The following is a 20,549-nucleotide window of genomic DNA, read 5'->3' on the forward strand; positions in this document are numbered from 1 at the left end:
CTGCATTAAAGTGTGATAATGAGAATCTGGATCTTTTATAATCATTTCACAGCTTTCACATTATTTTGGATAATCTATATGAAAAAGTTAATTGATTTGATCAATGGAAAAATATTTTCTTTGTAATAGGACCAGCATGTACTTCCTATTTAAATAAAAGAAAATGTTTAAGTCTTTAAGTAAGAATATGATGAAAATTATTTTAACTACAAAGACAAGAGACATACTTCAACACAATTTGACTTCACAGAAGAGAAAGTACTTACTAAAGAGTTTACCAAAAGATTCCCTTTTTGCCTTTTCAGCTTCATATAGATGTTTGCCGTCTTTTATTAAAGCACCTGCCCACTGTGAAAGGGGAAAATACATTGTTACTTGTTAATTTATATGCTGATACAAAGGTTTGGTCTCAAAGTTTTATTTACTTACCTCCCTGTAGTGTTTTATGAACATTTTTCTCCTCACAACTTCAACAACAGCTAAACAGTACATCTGAGGAACAGTGCTGAGAGCCTCTACAACTTTGACCCTTTCTAGGAGCTCTGTTACAAGACGAAGCAGTGCTTGTAGTTTCTCTCCATCTTGGTCAGCATGAAGCATTACAAAACAACACCACCTACAAAAGTAGACTACACTTTAGAAGATCACATCTTGGCAATTTGTTTTTCATTTATATTAGATCCAGCAACACGTCTGGATGAAATGAACAATGACATCATTTCACATGGGATGACAAGAGGCTAACAACAGTACCAAGCTGTACAGAATTCAGTAGTCACCTTGCAGTTTCCTATTAATTTCTCACACAGAATATCCATATCAGTGATCAAAAACAGATATCTACACCATTTGAGTTAAGTCATTGGTTTTGAATGTCTTGGTAAGACATTCAAGTTATTAGCATAAATAACTTTAGGAGTAATATTAATGCAACTTTCTCCAGTAGAATTAAAAAAAAGCTGATACATCCTGGGCAAAAAAAAAAAAGACCACTTCTTGTGTATAGATCTTAAAAATACTTATTGAAAAGCTTTAGCAGACGGTATTAAAGATTAGAATGCTATTAAAGAAATAGGAACACAACACTGTTTGGGAATGTACACACACAATGTACTCACACACTACAAGCAACAGCCACTGTAACGAATTCTCACATCTTGTAACCACATCTTCAATTCCCTTAATCATATAATAAATAGAAAAATTCCAAGCACAGACACCAATATAACTAAACCACAGGATAACTATTCGGAAGGTGATCTACTGGTGTGCTTGAGGAGAAATATTACAGCAACTTTACCACCAGAAAATACTTAAGGTGGAGGTATATCCCACAAGTAACAAAAAACATGAAATTGCTTTAACTGACAGAACTGGAGCAAAAATGAAACAACAAACACAAACAAGTCAACATCAAGAATCAGGAATATATACTAACAGAAAGCAATTAGGAATATATACTAACAGAGACACTACAAGATTTGCACTCTTGACCTTTTCATAGTAATGATTTCCTTCAGACACACATTCCTTAAACTGACTTGCTGCAAGTAGAAGTACTATAAAGTTGTGAAGTTTTAACTTACTTCAGTCTGACTTGCAGATTATTTGCAAGCTCCTGTTTGGCAGTGGTACATTTCTGTTTAATATCTAACAGTTTTCTGTGATTAGTTAACATAATCATCAGCTGATTTGCATGACTCAAACACAAATCAGGCAGCACAGAAGGATCCTTCAAGTTCTCAGCTCTCTTCTGATTAGCCAAAAAACCCTAGAGGAAGAGAGAAATTGTTACACAAGCTTTCTAACAATCAAGAAGTGTGAAAGTGATACATCTTCTCAAAGAATGCAAGAATTTTAACAAACTTACTGTAACCATTGTGAAGTATAAAAGAATGATCCATGGAGAAAGCAAGTGTCAGAGCTGCTTTCTTTCAGTTCTATAATCCAGTTCAAATCAATTTTGTTCCATATTTCCCTACCAAACAGCTACCAACACAACCCTAACAGAACTTCACACAACTAACCAACACCAGTGAAAGACTACAAAACTTAAATCAGCAGAAACATAGCTACTAGGATGGAGAGGATCAACCATCATTCTAACTTCTGCTAACCACCCTCCTCCCACTTGAGGCATTTGAAAGATTAAACATCAACTTGGAGCATGTTCAATACTACCGTGGGCTAAAGAATTTCTATTTCTTGCATAAAGAAATTCCCACATGAAACTAATTCTTCTCAAGAGCCAAGATCAAGAGCCACACATCTTATTTGCATGCAAACTGTACACTTACATCATAAGTAAAGGAATAGATGATTTATAAAAGGAAATGTCAAGGAAGAAGGTTTGAAAGCTGAAGTCTCTGCCAAGTCTTGAAAAGATACAAATTCTAAATTTACAGTAGCATTTAAACAAGGTGACAAAGTCTCTTTCCAGCTGACTGTAACACTTCTTACTCCAAACTGGGATTCATAAACTTGAGGTAGGCTCTTCACCCAGGTGAAGAATGTAAAAATAGCTAAAAGCACCACTCACAATAAAGGGCAACCAAGCATAGGGATGGGAAGACTAGCTTAGCCATCATGCTAACTTCACTTGTGTTTAGCACTGGCCTACAATATAAAGACCACGAGACTGAGATTTAGCATTCGCTTCTAAACTTACTCATTGAATTTATCTGGAGACAGGCTCCACTTTTCAATAATGCTGCCAGAAGTACTGGTTGTATCCACCTTCACATACCAGACCAAAGAGGCAACAGGGAGCATGGTCCTACACAACTTTCAACTCAGTGCTGCCCTTCTCAAAAAGGGCCTCTCTAAGCTTCCTCAAAATAGGGAGTCAAGATTGTTCATTTATTCCTACCAATAATATATCAGTGTGTAAGCAGGAGTAAGAAACTCATGCCTTTTTCAGAGTTGCAACTCCAAGGTCATGGTGAAAATCTGAACATTATAATGTTTTGCCAAATAGACTTTTATTTACTTTCAGTAGCAAACAAGACATTAAAGAACAATACTAATTATCAAGTTAACTGAAGCTTTTTACAGAAACTGTATTTAATAAAATAACTTTCACATGATACTGAAGTGTTTGTTAAAAATAGGAGCTACATATTTTATATTTAAAATAGTCTTTAACTAAATTTCTAATCACTTAAAATCACACTGTCCAGTGAAGGCATACTACTTTTTCTCCTTACTACAATACTGATGATCAACCATTAACTTATTCCCTGATCCTGTATAACTGAGTAATAAATGATCAAGGATTCAGTATCTCCCTTCAAAAGTAAAATTGATCTACTTAACATTTATTACCTATCTCTAACTAAAGTTCTGATTTTCTAGCTGTACCTTTAAACCACATGAAAACATGACAAGATGTAAAAACTGCTAATATTAAATGTCAAATTGTTATGAAATAGCACCATACTGACTAACCCCGTGTGGTATGTTGAAAACTATCTTGCATAAAGACACGCAATTGGTTCATTGTAACTTTAACAGCATACACATATCAAAAGCCTACCATCTTGCCATGCTGCACACACAACTGTGTATTACCTGAGCAAGTTCTTTTTGTTCATTCACCAGTCTGCTGCAGCTTGCTATCATCTGGTCCAATGCATAGAGTCTATCCTCAAGACCTTTAATAGCCTTCATGTTCTGATTATCAAGTTTGGCGATAGTTTGGCGACATTCTGCCAGAAAGGGCTGGATGATCCTTGGATCAAGCTAAAAAAGGAAATTTATTAGTATTTGACACACTGAAAGGTGATTTAAGTTAGCCAAATGAGGTTTTTTAACCTCAAATATTTTCCTTTTTAAATTTTTTTTTAATCTAATGTATGAATACATCTATCATCTGTTTCAGAATTCTGAGTAAATGAGTATGTGGATTCTATACCACAGCATGAATATTTCTGAAGTATTCCAACCAGACCATCAGAGCAATCTTATAAAGAGAAGGGACACTGGGACAAGGTGGGGTGCAGGAGGAAGAGGCACTTAGTAGCTAATGGACAGTCTGACCTGTGACAGAGTCTATACAGCTACAGTCAAAACCCATCATGAATGTGGCTCAATGGAAAATGCAGAAGGGAGGGTAGTCAGAAAAAGCTGCAAGAACTGCAAATCTTTTCCCACTAAATAAGTGTTTTAATTGACTACTTAAAGCAGATAATTTCTAAGCAACTGGAAAAGACCTCATGGAAAAATAGCATATTTGTCATACTTTTAGCTAGAGGGTTTTTTTCCCCAACAGAAACATGTTTTTGAAGTTGTTTCATAATATCTGAGAAAAAAAAGAAGTATTGTAAACATTAAGAGTCTACCAATATCCACAGATATTAAGGGTGACTCTTCACACTTCACTGTAGGAGTAGTGAATTAAAATAACAGTTCTAGAAACAACATAGGCAATTGCTGCTTCTTATGAAGGTCAGAGTTTAGTGTAAACCTGAAATACATTAGTGAAGGACATAGTTAAAACCATTAGGTGATAGCAGAAGATGAACAAATTTGCCCAAATTTATCCAAAATGGTTATGGTATGCTATCTCTTACAAGAGAATTAACAAGTGAAAAAGATGCTATTTGTGAGCTGTCACAGCACTGGCTTCTTTCATCAACATGCAGAGTTTATGCCACTTACAGAGCATACTAATCAACCCCTATCCTCAAAAAAAAGCAATTATTTGACTCAATAGTAGCATAAGAAAAAGTGTTCTTTCCCCCTCAATCTACTATTTAACTAAGTTTTCACACACAACAGCACTTCATCCTGTAAACAACCTTCTGGGGGGGGCTAGAGAGGAATCTGGAGAGGAGAAACATTAAAAATTAAGGAGCAACTATAAAGAACAGGTCTTCCATTGACTTCAAACAAATAAACAAAAAAAAAAAAACAAACAAAACCAGCCAACCAAGAACTTAATGGGAAAGTACCAAAACCTAGTAATAGCCCAGAACTCCTTAGAATAAACAATAGTGCTGTTATTAATGTGACAAAATACATCCAAACTCTCTGAAAACAAAGGTTAATTTCTCATATGTGATGTCTTCTGAATCTTGGTGTTTTCTCAAGTCCATCTTCAAGAAACAGTAACAGAAGTATTTAACCAGACTGATTTTACAGGATCATCTTCACTGCCATCCCTAAGACATCCTGAATTAGTCCACTGCAGCATCCAGAAGAGTTTCTTTAAAAACAAAATACTAAAGAACAATATACTGTTGTTTTTTTTTTTCTTTTTACCTTCTTAAACTAATGTTGTTTTATGTCTTTTTACAGAGAGTGGCTATTCCTCTCATTCTTTTCTTACCTATTTCCTCCATCCACTCTTTTTATCCCATCTTTACCCTAACTGCATCTGTAGGATCCATCTCTACTTTCACTGGCAGATAATCTAGCCTCTTACTTAAGAGGCTATAACAGCACTTAACAAAAACATCTGGTTAGCTCCTACTTACCCAGTGCTTTTACTGCAGCCAAAAGAAGTAGAAGTGCCATTTTGTAGAAACATCTAGAGGCTAGAACCATCAGAAACTTAGCAGCACTCTGTGCAACACACCAATTATGTCAAGACTACCTCTTACTCTTGTGCTTTAAGCTTTCAGGAAAATCTTACCTGAATTCAGTTTTTGAAATAAGAATTGCAATCACAAACCATTTGTATGGCTCATATTTCTAAGGAGGAAAGGGCACAGGGAGAATGCAGGCAAAACAATTTTAAAAAACTAGTGCCATTTTATTCTATTATTCTATTTTTTTATATTAAAGTGTCACCTCAAATGAATATTCAAAGAAAAATTGTGTTGCAAGATATTTATTTAGGATTTTCTTTTCCTTTTCAGCTGCAAGCCACTTCTGTTTTCAACTAATTCTAAACCAGTGGTAAGCAAAGATTCAATGCTTTGTCTGCTTTTGCTGCTATCAAAACAGAGTAAATCAATGTTTTCCTATGGAGAATCAGGAATGCATTACTTCAAAGCTCTGGGAGTTTTTCATGAACCAAAATGGATTGGGACTGATCAATCACAACTGCTCTGGTGACGGCCAGAATACTCTGACTGAAGTACTTTCCTTACCTGCCAATTCTGCTTATGCCACAAATACAAAAAGAAACTGCATTTTTTTGCAGGTTCAATCACAACTTTTTCCCATAAAAATTGACTACAGTTAAAAAACAATTACAATAGTCAAAATAAAGGATTTCTGCCTAATCTTCGATAAGACAAGGACAGAAAAGCCAAGTACAAGACAAAGCCTCTAAAACACATGGTATATGTCAGATAAGACTACAAGCTGATCAAAAAAGGTAGAGTATGTACTTAACCAAAGTGTTCTTAGCATTTTTGTGTCTTTTGGAATGCTAGAATTTATTTGGAAGCAATTGTTTAATATCCATCTCATCAATACTGGTTTTTAAAACTTTTAGAACACATCTGTGTTCCGTTTATATTAAGTAGAAATGGAATTTATTGTTTCACAACCCCTCTAGTGGGTTCTGTTACTCTTGCTTTATAATAGTAGAAAGCACCTTATAGCCTTACTGAACAAACAGGATGGAGAACTGTCTCAGGCTTCAGCCAATAGGAAGTCTTTAGCACACAAAATTAATTCTTGTTTTTGTTGAAGAAAAAACCAAACTTATAATGTCCAATCTTTTCCTTAGCCTTTTCTGCACTACTAAAATCTTAGCCCTTAAAATTAAGCCAAATTCTCCAATTAATTTTAAGACAGAATCAAAATATCAATGCACAGAACTGACCATACCATGATGTTCCCTACAACAGATGGATTTTAGAAATCACTGATTCAGTCTTCCAGTCCTACCTTACAGAGGAAATAAAAGTGTCAAAGACAAGACAAAATGTTTTCTTTGTTCAAGCTATGTTGTGTTGTAATAGTATATTATACCGATGCAAACAAGGCTAGACAATGTAAGAAACATCAGCTACAGTGAAAGCAAAGAGAGAAGAAAAATTATAGGCAAAAGAAATTTAAACGGTTATAATGCTCACTGATTAAAATATTAATTTTGAAAATAAAGTGAGCACTATTGTATTCTTCCAGCAGCAGAAATACAAACTGGCTGACTGGGCCCTTCTGAGCACCTCTGTATCAGCTAATAAAGAAGGTTGAGATATAAATTATAAATTTATCACAATTAACCATATAATTTTTAATATTTTAATAAAGACTTAACTATTTTGAACTCAACATTAATTTGGTCCAGGAAAATCTTTTTATTATAAATGTAGCTTCTATGAAAATGGCAAAGAAATAATAATAGTGTCCCTTTGCTTATACACTACAAGAAGCTTTTGGCTTTCCAAAAGAAATGGCTATTTGAAAATGCAAGACAACAAGCATTCATAAAATTATACATCTTCCTAAAGATCGAATTCTTAACATTCAAACTTATAAAACACTTTCCCCACACTTATCCCCCCCAGTCTCTGCTTTGGCTTTCATTTAGAAAGTCATCCGAGAAACAAGCCACAAAAGAGATGAGTCAGTCACTTCAAAAGCACCTGCATGTGGAAGAAAAAAGCTGTAGCCTTCAATGCAATGCAATTTGATTAAAAAAAAAAAATCATTAACTTACCCTGCTCATGGAATCAAAACATTTTCTGACCAGGGATTCAACATCATTAGGTCTATCTTGAACATTTATCCAGTCTAACAAAGACACATTGAAGGAAGGCTGATCATCATCTTTCAATTCTACTGACATTTCATTGTCCTGGACAGTAGCATTTTGACCAGATTCTTTATCATCTTTTACATTTTCAGGATCTGTGCCTTCCAAAGCTGAATGTTCAACTGACTTGCAAAATGATGCTAACATTGATTTACTGTTCACTTTAGGTATATCAGGATAAAGCACCAATTCAGGAGATTTCCCATCCTCAGTTTCTTCACTTTCTGCTCCTCCATGTTCAGGTGAAGACTCCAGTCTTCCTAAACACTCTCTGTAACTATGTCTTGTTAGGCACTCCAGCAGTGGTATCTTGGCCATGATAGAAACAGCAGAACCCAAGCTTTTTTGAAAAAGTGAAAAGAAAAAACCTATCAGTATCTAGAAGCCAACATGATATGAAATCTTAGTTAAAAATCACCCACAATATGAATTGATATTCATTTTAGAATTGAAGCAGATATCATGATGATTTTGCTACTGCCCTTTAAAACTTCTGTGCTTAATATCAACATCATAGAAGGACAGCCAAAGAAGTCAAAGTTCTGCTTATACTGAATGAAAAAAAGTGATAAACAGAGACATTCACTTCTTTGTTTAAATGCACAACTGGGGCTTATGTGTCCTATCTGCATGGATATCAACACTTCTTATCAGAGCTTTGAGTGTCCTCTGTCTGACTACTTCTGCAAAGTTTGAATAGTTTCTATTTGGTAAAATCTATGAAGCAGATTTTTTTTTTTAAGACAAAACATATTTTAAAACATATTTTCTTTAAGGATCCAATATCCATTTATATTCTATTAAGCAAAGCACTCATAGAAATACCACAATACTACAGTGGCTACAAATATATAAAAGATTTTCTTTGAAGTAACACCCAGAGTTTGCAGGACACAAGTACAGACACACACACACAAACAATAGATATATATCTACATACATGCCCCCTATCCCTTTCAAAAGTATACAAATCCACTCGAAGTTTATGCTATGACTTCATACTTTCAACACAGATTGTAAGTCTAAATATCAGTTCAAGCTGTTAAAAACCAATTAATTCAAAAGTGTAAATAGGTATTTAAAGATGTTAATGTCTAAATTTGTTATCCAGCTTTTTGTTGTGCACATTTGGAATGACTCCAGCTCTTAAGCAGCTGTTCATTAACGAGCTTATCATCTTCCACATAATTCAATACAGGTTTCTTTGTGCTGACAAATACAAGGAAAAATGTCAGTTTAAAAAAGGCACTAGCATAGAACAAAAAGAATGTTCTCCATGACACATAAGCAAACAAAGACATTCTTGATTAATCAGAATAAGCACCAGACATAAAACACTTGAAGAAACTAAGTTTAAAATTGAGTCAATTTGGAGACTGAGAATGAATTTAACAGCAAACCTACTGTGTAAGTTTCAATTTGATATCATCTATGGACTGCAAATAGCTTGAATACACATTTTCAAACTTGTAAAGCAGCTTTTGGTAAGAGTTTGTACAATCTTCCAAGTTGGCCATTATAGCAGCCCAGCCTTGATGCTGAAGATGTTCATCATGTACAAGACCCTCACAAAAGGAGCAAAGCTTCTTGGCAACCTCATACATTTCCTGAAAAAACAATCAACAAAATAATAATCAGGCTCTTGTTGTAGAACTCTTCAAAACAGAGAGGTGGAAACTGTAGCTCCAAAACCACCTTATAAAATGAATCAAATGCTGATAATATGAAATATTCAGGGTACACACACATGAATAATAACCTCATTTTATTTATCATATTATTATATGATAGAAAAAAACTGGCAATCAAGGTCCAATAAGGAGTACATTTTTGATGAGCTAAGCAGAAGCTCAGAACAAGACAATAAAATGCACAATCAGTCAGCAAAAAGCACAGGTGGGTCAGGTGCAAGAACAGATGCAAGAGGAAACAGAAGGGCAAATAATTTAAGTCTTTCATTGATTAATATCCAGATGCAACATGACAAGAAGCAGTACAGTGTTCACAAAGCTCTAAAACATATCCTGAAACTTGGCATCTGCAAACCAATATAGAAGTTAAGTTTTCTGTTAAAGCACTGGGTGACAGAGAAGCATTTTACTGCCATAATAGGGTGAGAATTTACTGCCCCACTTGGCAAAATTAAAACAGGTCTACATATGGCAATTACCAGATCTTAATAAAAGTGTACTAACAGCAATGCCCGTTATAATCAATTCCAAAGTTTCAACTAGTAGGAAGAGAAACTACTTTAAATTCAGCAATTTAAGAAAAAGGCTGTTCCCCTCAAAGAGCCTATCAAAACAGTAAAAAGTAACAAAAAAGGCATAGAATAAATCCTTCAGCTCAGAACATTACCAGTTACAAACTCCTTGGAAAATACTTTCCGGCACACACCTGTACTTTAGGTTTTAGTATCTATCTAACCTACAAGAAAAAGGTATTTTCACTTTTTGCAGGTTGAGCACGCTGTTAAATCAGGACTGAACACAACTCCCCTGTGCCATCATACATGTGAGAAAACCATGCATGGAAAAACAAGTTATACAAAATACAGTGAGAAAGCAGTGTTAAAAACCTAACACATCCATGTATTTCAGAATGCATTTGCTGCCTAACACATGGTTAGCAGCACATATGCACACTCAAAAAAATTTAGGGACCAACAACACTTACATTCTGAAATAAACCACAAAACTGCATGGCATTTTAAACAAACATTTCACAATTCATACTGAAAGTTATGATCATCCTCCCTGTTTCAGAAGTCCAAGTCTTGTTTCAAGCAGCATGACAAAGTTCTACTGTCCTTCAAATCACTGATAGCTAAGCTATCAGCAGATGAATGATGAATATTCAAAATAGCCATATATGCAACTCCAATGAAATCCTAGGTTGTTAATAAAAATTCCTATCACTTTGTAGTAAAGGTGGTATTTCTCTTCTTGTTTTCTGAACTTTGGCAGGTTTCTGTGCATGTGAGAATGATGATTTCCAGTTTGAAGAGAATGGTTATTTTAATTGCTCCGGGAACTCCTGCTTCCTAAGTCAAAAATCAACCAATAACACAACTGGGATGGTATCCAGACAATGCTGAAATCTGCAAGTCATTTTCTCCAGACTATCCCACGTTTGGTTGTACAATTTAAATGTACATAATCTGACCAATGCAATATTGACTTAAACATTTGAACATTTTTTTACTGTCTTAAATTGACTTTGTATACAAGAACAAAGGCAAATTGCACAGTATATAAAAAAAAGCTAAATTACTGCTTTCTCAGTTATCATATTAGGAACCAAAAGAACAGGCTGTTTTACCCTAAGATATACAAAAAAAATTATACCAATAATATGAAGCTGAAAAGGTAACTGAATGTCTCTGCTGCATTCTAACGTACATCCTGGAAATGTACACAAACATTTTACTTTCACAAAAATTGTTCTCTTTCAAAGTCAACCTTCTGCCAAATGAGAAGCCACACCACTCAAAATCACTATAAGCCACAGTTCCAGAAGTGAGAGAATATACAAAAACATACATTAGTTTCAAATAGTTTAAAACAATATAAGCCACCTACAAAATCAAAACTAATAATAAAGTCTTTTTATGCAGTTCCTCCAAATGAGTATCAACCAAAGGAAAGACTGGACTCAGCTGTTTCTTTAAATGCCCCGAGTAGATGTTTTTGCCAGTTCTATTTTCTTTTGGACAAGCTCACTTAGCACAGCTCACAGCGCAGCTCATGTGTTTAACACATTAAAGTATGCACAAGGCTTCATATGACCCCACTTTCCACCCTGAGACGTATTCTTAACTAGTGGGCAAGGTTTGCTTTTTCAGCTAGATCCATTCATTGTGTTCACAATAGAAGTCAAAAGTAACAAGTCAGAGCTGCCCTATGAAGCTTTATTTTATGTCATTTTTAATACTCGTTTCAGAACCTAAGTGTTGCCAATTTAAGATTTTCGTTTTAACAAGCTTGTTTCCCCAGCAAAACACTTTCAAACACAAAACAGAAGTTACAAGTAGAAAAAAAAATCCTCACAATTGAAACCATTTGGTACACAACTGAAAACCAGCACTGACACTTTGTATCTAAGAGTCTAACCTATGGAAACTTACTCAAAGTTAACCCGAACAGGAGCTCCTATCCCAGCAGTCTGGTTCCTAGAAATGCAACAGTGAACAGTATTTCCCAGAGTAGCAAATTAATACTATTTAATTTTTCAGACACTTTGTAACAGGAAGACATTCTACTAAGTGTCAGAATCTCTCATATAAACAGATACATGCCCAAAGGAACTATTATATAAAAATACTCCAAGGCCATCTAAGTATGCAACCAGGTATTCATTTTCAGATACGCTGCAGCTTCTTAATGTATACACAGGAGACATGGACATTAAAATCCTCTTATGAAAGCCATCATGAATATTGTTCATAAATCATGTCAATCATAAGCATTGAGACATACTAAGTCTCTCAGAGGCAAAAGATTTTTTTTCTGAGCTAACTCTGAGATCAAAATTCATTAGCAAAGTTTCTTTCAAGTAACATGTATTCAAAGTTATCCATATGCTAATAGACTGCAAATCAGATTGTACAAATGACCAGACATGTTTCAGGGCACATATGCACGGTATTACAACAACATCCTGTATCATCCTCTCAAAGTTACTTTTACATGTGCCACAGAAATTCTGTCTAGGTGGCAGGAGGCAAACAGGAGAATTATGTCAGCATGGCATGGAATTAGAGTCCACAGAAACACAGCACAGCAGTGCTTTTGATGCTGGTTTCTTAAGCTATATCATGAAATAAGCTTATTACATTAAATAGTAAAGAATATTACTCTGAATTCAGGAGGTTCGAAGCAGATGGTTCTAATGAAGGTCAAACCACATGGAGTAACTATTTGTGCACATGCCAGAACTGTTTCAGACTTCTTCTACACTAAGCAGATACTAGTGCATACAAGAAGAACACTATGTTAAATCATATTTTTCATTTGTTTTGTTTTAGTCATCCTGCTTTCAAAATGTGAAAGCACACAGCAAGAAAACACAGCAGAGAAGTTGTTTTGCATCATTTGGAGTTTCTATGTAATTTAACTTTAACTATTTTCTTTGAAGTTATGAAATAAAAGCTACACAAATGTACCTTTCTTATCTTGCCATCGTTCTGAAATAAACCTTCAGGTGATGTGGCTTGTTCTTCCTACACAGTCTACTTCCATAGACAACATTTTTGTGAGAGATCTCAAGCTACTTTAGAAGGCACTAGACCAATTTTATATAACTGTATAGCTCTATACAAGAAAGAATTAAGCAGCTCTCTGCTAAATGAAGTCTAAAAACTGAATTATATCAAGCACAGAAATAAAGGCCTGCAATCCAACATATGTTTTAATGCTTCTCAGTAAGGTTGCCAGCTCCAGCACAGAAAAGGAAGCCTGCCTAACAACAGGCTTGCTTTTGTCATTGACTATTCACAGACACACTCAAGTCTTACTGGCAGACACCCAACGCTTCACAGAGCACAAAAGTTAACTTCAGTTGCCTTGTAGGGCTACAATCATCCTACAGAGGTACAGCAGCATATCTAGAAAAGCAATTGCCTCACTGCACCACTGGAATGAGAATCTAAAAGAGTACTACTAGCAGAACATGAATACCAAGACCCAGACTAATCCCCACATGCTGCTATGTTGAAGAGTAAATAATGACATCTTCATGACCCAATTTTTCACGAAATCCACAGGGCCACCACAATGCATTTAATCTTTGGCTAGGTGTTGTAACAGAGTGTGTAGCTGAATTATTTCCTTTGAGAATCACAAATTAAATGTAGGTGATTCTTCTGATGAACAATCTTATTATAATGAATTCTTTTTTTAGGTTTCAACCAAAAATCAGTAGAATCAACAAAGTATGTTTTATTTAAAGCAGAAATTAACTGGTGAAGAGTTTAGTATTAATTTCAAGATTGTCTCTGCATCCTACTGTCATAATTCTGCTCATCTGAATGAGCAAAATCTGACAACAGTATGTTTGTCTTAAGTGGTCTTTGGACTTACCTCTAAAGAACAAAAGTTCTCAGGAAATGCAGGGTTCTTTCCATTTTCTAAAACCCTGTGATAGAAGGAAATAAGTCAAAGTCCTCTATTGCCATGTGTCTGAATCCTGTAAAAGGGACTCCTTACAGGTTTCAATCAACCTCAGACCAATAGAAATGATCCTTGAAAGTAAAATTCCACAGACTTACACACTGCAACAGCAGATAAATGCTTTCACAACAAGGAACTGTTACCTTGTTTACCAAAACTAGTAACCAAGACAATTATCTCTAATACATACACAGCTATAACATGAAACTACTAAATTAAGGTACACTTCAACATTTAAGTTTCCAAAACCTGTAATTGGAGCAGTTAATTTCACTGTGAGGGAGACTGATATTTCATGGCAACTTCTCTCCTTTCAGTAGACAGCTTCCACTAGCTTGATTCCAAGTCACCCAACTTTTTTCATTCTGATCAATTTTTTAAAAGCTTGATCTAAAGTTTTGGTTACAAAGGTCAAAAAAACTGCTATAGTAGCATTTAGAAAGATCTACCTTGGAGTAAATCTTTCATTATACCTTGGGATAAACTAAAACCCATTTTACCTCACCCTGCTCAATTACTTTAAAAGATTGAGACTGATCTGAGTTACAGAGAAATCTGGACTTTTTAGGAGGAGCCAGAAGTGTGCCTGACTATTAGACAAATAATTCAGTCAAAATTGATTTGGCCGCACAATTATTTCAAACACTACACACCATGAACAACATTAATATTTTAAAACAATTCTTTCCAGAGAGTCTCAAAGCAACTTTCTAGTAGAAAAAAACATTTCTCTAAATAGTAGATCCACAGTTTTCAGGAAGCATGACTATACTTCTTGGCTTAAATATCTGAAGTGTTTGAAACTAAACTGAGAATGATCTATGACTATGTACTATGACTACAGTCGCGGTTTTACGCAACCAAATGAAATGGCCACACAGTTTCGCATCCTCATTTCCACTTCTCAAAGAAAAACTGACAGGAATTGACAGTTTGATCATGACAGTAGCAGTATCCCATGAAGTGTGAAAGATACCCGCTCCCAAAAAGTTCAATATCCCTCCCAGAAAAATGACATGGGAACTTCAGTTGGATCACTTGGAAAAAAAAAAATCCTTTCCTAAAGGCTAAGCTACCAGAAATTATTTTAAGTAGTGGTGTTAAAAGACCATGAGATTGACACAATACAACCTATTGCACAACATACTGCATAGAGAACAGCTTGTTTTCTCAGCTGGTGTGCACGTAACTTCTTGCAAACTTCTGTGAGCACCTCACTGTCCACATACTGCAGCTCACTGCAAGAACTGCTCAACTGCAAGAAAGGTGGGAGACCAGGCTAGTTGCAAAAAAGGCAACCTGGAACCCTTCAGGCAGAGACATCTCAAATGTAAGTTTTTAGCCCAGGAGAAACCAGAATGCCAAGACATAAAATGAAAACAGGCTTAGAGAGTTGAATTAACTGAGCTTTTTAAAAAAACATATGAACAAAGACATCATATTGCAAATGACAAAACCTGTGAAAAGAATTTCAGTTTAAATAGTAAAGGAATGAGTTAAGGGAACAGATGTAGCTTCTTTAAAGCTACCTAATCTTTATGCTTTGAATTCTACATAATGAGATCATAGGTGGTGAACAGGAACTTAAGAAAATCCATAATAGATGTTAAAATCAGGAAAACAGAAAGAAACAGAAAATGGATGTATGACAAACACAGTACCATGGAAAACCAAATGCAAGATACATTCTACACAGGAATAATTTTTGGTTAGGAGTTATGAAACCTAAAAAAAGATTGTAACTTTTTTTGATGCAGCTTTTTTTACTTTTTATGTAACTCAAATTAGTGTTAATTGAGTGGGGGGTGGGGGGGGGGAATGGCTGCTTTTACATATACTTATATCCTACAAATATATATATGCAACAGGCCATAAGAATGCCAAGACCTCCACTATGAACTAAAATATGACTTCCATACCTGAGTAGCAACAACAGATTATGGGAAAAAAAGGCAGAAAGCAAAAACATAATTTAATTCAATAACAGACATAGAAAAAATGATGAAGAGGCCACAATGCATAGATTCATAAAAATACTTGTTAAAGGAGACCCTAGAACTACTTTTACTGAGAGAAAAAAAATTAGAGGCCATATATCACTCTATGTTTGCAACTTCCTATCAAGTCTGCTTTTAAAGATCATATCCTATAGTCTCTGGGCAGAGCAGATACCAGATTAAATAGAAACAAGTAGCTATCAAATATTATTCCCTTAATATTTACACATCACTGCTCCTTGTTGTTGACAAGAACAGGTAAGACTTTTTCATAAGCAATAATTTAGAATGTAACCTTGATTTTCCTACTACATTACCATATAATAGCACATGTATTAGCAGTAAATATTAATTAGTCAAATTTAATTAATCAAAATGCTCTAAATAATTACAACAGGCAAAAACTTCTCCATCATCAAGTACTGCCGTTCTGCTTTTCTGGTAAAGCAGGTTTACCATTTCTCTAGAGTTAATAAAAAGACAAAGCTTGGATTATTTTGTAGGAACTCTCCCATACAGTACTCTCAGTGTGACTTTGGGTGCATCAATCACACAACCACAGAGGTTCAGAGCCTTTCTAGCTCTCCCCAGATCTCAATCAATTTTGAGAAGGATTAATATCCCATGTTCCTTCATAAGCAAGAGGCTTATGGTGAACCTTGGAGAAGATTAATGCTCTAACCACATTCGCAGTCCTCCCTCAGCTTCTTCTGAATTACTGTTCAATATTCTTCAAGCAGGCAGCATGAAAAACTACTTTAGTACAACACTGCAATACTTCTTTATACAGGTTTCACACCTTGGTACATCTAAAAATCACAACAGACTATTTACTAATCTTCTATTACATATGATGGATTTATCAGTCCCCTGACATCCCAGAGAAGTACTCAATTCATTTTCACAGCCTAACACACAACCTGTGGCTTTAGAACATTAAAAATCTTGGACAAAATTAAATGTCAATGTAAAGGTGAATCAGATTAAAAATATTACTACCTATTTAATCTTTAAATAAATTTAATCTTTAAATAAATTTCCAAGTTTTTAATAAGAAAACAAATACCATCACTATAATAATTTTATAAGCAGGGAAGAACTGTCAAAAGTAGGGAACAAATAATAATCTTCCGGAAAATAAATCTGCAAGCTAAAAATAACACCTGCATTCTACCTGGATCCATGTTCAAAGACAATTCCTGTCCCCGCTTCCTCCAGTTCTGCAATACTACTAATAGGTGACAGTAAGTATGGAAAGATTTATTTTCTCCTTGCAAATCAACTCATGATCAGTCTCTCTATATAAAGTTTCCAGTCTCTAGCTAAATATTATTATCGACCTGCACCCAGAATGTAGAAACAACTATAAATGTTACTTAGATCTTTAGAAAGATCTTCTAAGTAACATATTTAAAAGGCATAAATACTGAAATAAACTTGCATGCACTGTGTATTAATAGTCTTCAGACTCAAAAGGGGAATATTAGGCAGCACCAACAATTCTTTTCAAGTTTAAATAGGAGTATTTTTTATAAAACCTTGGAATAAAAAAAAAAGCTTACTCCAGAGGGACTAAATATGTTCCACTGTTGTATAGTAATTTTACCAAACTGAAAGCCAAATTAAGAATCTAAGAGCAAAAAACAGGGTACAGAACAGAGAAACCAGATAAATGAACAGTGAGAAACATGAAACTGAGTATCATCACCATTCACTCCCATTATCCTCAACAAAACACAAAGACTGTAGCAATTACTACAGCCCCACCTTCACATCAAATCAATGTTAAGTATTTAGAAGCTATCAGTCTTCCTTACTTTTATAACCTCCTCTTAATACTTCACAAAGAATGGTTTTAAAGCACTTTCAGTTTCAGCTGGTAAAACCAGAGCACAACTGAAAACCTCCTGCTCCTTAGCTGAACTCACATTGATATCTACTCTTGCCTATGACAGTCATATGACTCACAGACACCTAATAACTCAAGGTCCTATTTACAAAGTCAGCTCTAACTGTCAACAGGTGGGGGAGAGAGAAAGGGAGTCTACGGGACTCAATCCTTGCCTTAAATCAGACAGTATGTCAAGGTCACATTATTTCACATTATTCAGGAGAACCCTCCCCCTCCTGACAGGCCAGGATGCCAAAATCCCTGTTCTCTATACAACAGTTAACACACTTTTCTAAATTCTGCTTTGTAGTATTAAATCCCAGCCACTTCAAGTGCTACATGTTTTTCTCAACTGCATTAAAGTTGTCACTGAAACAAAGAAACTTTTTACCAAGACAAAAAATATATCACTATTCATTTTGTGTGAGGTGCTCCACATAACTATTCTCCTGCTGCCAACCACTGGAATAATCTTTAGAAATATGAAAAATGCTTAATAAATTTAAAATTAAATTAAAATTTGTAAAGAAAATGAGATCAGTTTTTAGTACAGAAATACAATCTGTAAAAATAAAACATAGCTACTGAAGGCATTGTGTCGGTGTCTTGAGCATGCAGCTGGTTTTTACTGCATGCACACTTGGTATCTTACTGACCATGTTGCAGTGAGCAACTTTTCCCTATCAAAACAACACAGAAATAATCAAATTGCACTTCTGACCAACTTGCAAGTAAATATATGCAATATGCAAATAAGAGGCAGTACTCAATAATAAGCAACCTGAACTGTGGGAAAAAGCTTTGTTTTATTAATTCCTCACCAGTTTAGACATAAAATATAAGCATAAAACAGAAGAGTGGCAAGATGCTTTTAAAAATTATAGTGTTAATTTTCTACTTGAGTTAACATCACTTCCAAAGTTACTTTTCTCATTTCAGGCTGAGGCAGACTAAGGACACTGAAATTAAGGCAGTGCATTAAGGCATGGTCCAAAGCAATCTGATCGTTTTTGTTTTGTAAATACTGCAAATGTACACATCCAAAAGGTGCCTTACACTACAGTTCTGAAAGCAGCTCTGAACATGCTGAAGAAGCAAGCACATCTCTCAAAACTTACCTTGAAACTCAGACAAAGGCTCTGAAGAGTACATCATCACTAATACAGCATTTTTACTGCCTTTTGAAGAAACTATTTCATATTTTACAACAAGCCTTCCCTCTGACATTTTCCTTTGGTGTGCAAATCCAGTAACAATCTACTTACCACAGCAAGCTGTGTTCGTGATGCTACTGTATGAAACACTGCAGGCATCATAAGAGATTCTTCTACTTTCAATTCCATCTCATTCTCTGCTGAAAATGTGGTTTTGGGGATAGCTGGTGGACGTTCACACAAGATCATTTCTTTGTTGAATAAAAAAATTGGGTTGGTGTCCTACACTCAAAAAGGAAACAAAACCAAACACTGAGTAAAGGTAACTTCCTGTTTAATTATCAATTATTTCCTCATGTCAGTAATGTGTCTTGAGAACAAGTTAAAATCTACACTTAGAAGCTGAATATATAAACACCTGTTTCTCAAATGAAAGAAATCCAGCAAACTATGGAAGAAAAATTAAAAATTAAGGCATGGTCCTTAATTATGTCTTTTTCTTCCCCTATAAATGAAAGTTTAGGCTAAGAATGCAGCATGCACTTACTGTTCCAGCACTGTAACTACACACTCTTCTGTCTGGTGCCATACACTCTCCTCCACTGACAACCAGTACTTGGTGCTGAATGGCAATCTTATATTTTGTTTGAATTGCATATTTCAGATCAGCCACACTGAAAAAAAAAATGAGAAGTTGATGCTATCAGATTACTTATGTCTCAAATTTTACGTATTTCTGTAACAGACACAGGTGACTTGCCTGCGTCTAAGCATAACATTTTTAAAAGAAGTATTTTCATTCTGCACAATGACATATTTATAAATTTTATAAGTGCTGTGATGTGTTGCATTCTGGATATCCAATTAATACACTATCAGATAAAAGAAAACAGTCTCTGCATTGCTGATATATCACCAGCAATATTTTTTCCCAGATCTGTTAGCATGCTGAAATTCTGGATTAAGTCACACCAAGCATTTAGGATAGCAACAGTAAAAGTCATATTGTGTTCCTTGAATTTTTATTGTATGACCAAAGAGCTGACTTGATAAGGCCCTAGAAGTCAAGACTATCAACACTTCATTATTCATAACACAACCACAATTCCACCTAATAAACTGACTGATTTACTGTACATAAAGCACTTAACAATAACAGGAAACTCAACAATCAATATGTATACAACAAATTAACATAAATATCACAGATTTTAACAGAGAAACAGTGGATCAATAGACCATTTCTGGTCTTCATTCACCAGCCTTACACATTTAATTCTAGCTGATGACATCTTAACATTACTGCATATTTTAGACAGTTCTAGACTTTGTCATTAAGACACCTGTAAACACAGTAAACAAGAATTCACTAATCTGATACAGTCACTGACCCCACCTAACAAAACACACTGTGGCAGCATCTGTGCAAAGGTATAAAAAAGCTTCAGCGTACAAAGTGAATAATATAAGCAGCAACAGTTTTTATGTAACTAGCAGGAAGAATAAGTGTTACTGTTACTTGAAAAAGATCATAAACATCTGTTATTTAAAACAACCACGATTCAGCATGACATCACAAATGCATTACAAACCTCTCATGAGTGCAAGCTTGTACTTGCTTGC

At 35.0% G+C, this 20,549-nt stretch overlaps 1 protein-coding gene across 2 annotated transcripts in view; it reads right to left on the reverse strand.

The window, feature by feature from the left end:
- RB1CC1 (RB1 inducible coiled-coil 1) overlaps positions 1-20,549 on the reverse strand; it is a 64,905-nt gene that overhangs the window by 27,872 nt on the left and 16,484 nt on the right. For both annotated transcript variants that reach the window (XM_066563107.1, XM_066563099.1), the window contains exons 4-11: positions 19,474-19,600; positions 19,038-19,208; positions 9,119-9,321; positions 7,619-8,054; positions 3,571-3,741; positions 1,587-1,771; positions 430-616; positions 267-348 (exon numbers count right to left, since the gene is read on the reverse strand). In XM_066563107.1, the coding sequence (XP_066419204.1) occupies positions 267-348; positions 430-616; positions 1,587-1,771; positions 3,571-3,741; positions 7,619-8,054; positions 9,119-9,321; positions 19,038-19,208; positions 19,474-19,600 (1,562 nt within the window). The remainder of the gene's footprint in view (positions 1-266; positions 349-429; positions 617-1,586; positions 1,772-3,570; positions 3,742-7,618; positions 8,055-9,118; positions 9,322-19,037; positions 19,209-19,473; positions 19,601-20,549) is intronic.

This window comes from Molothrus aeneus, chromosome 1 (genome assembly GCF_037042795.1).
Source record: "Molothrus aeneus isolate 106 chromosome 1, BPBGC_Maene_1.0, whole genome shotgun sequence".
Classification (NCBI taxonomy): domain Eukaryota; kingdom Metazoa; phylum Chordata; class Aves; order Passeriformes; family Icteridae; genus Molothrus; species Molothrus aeneus.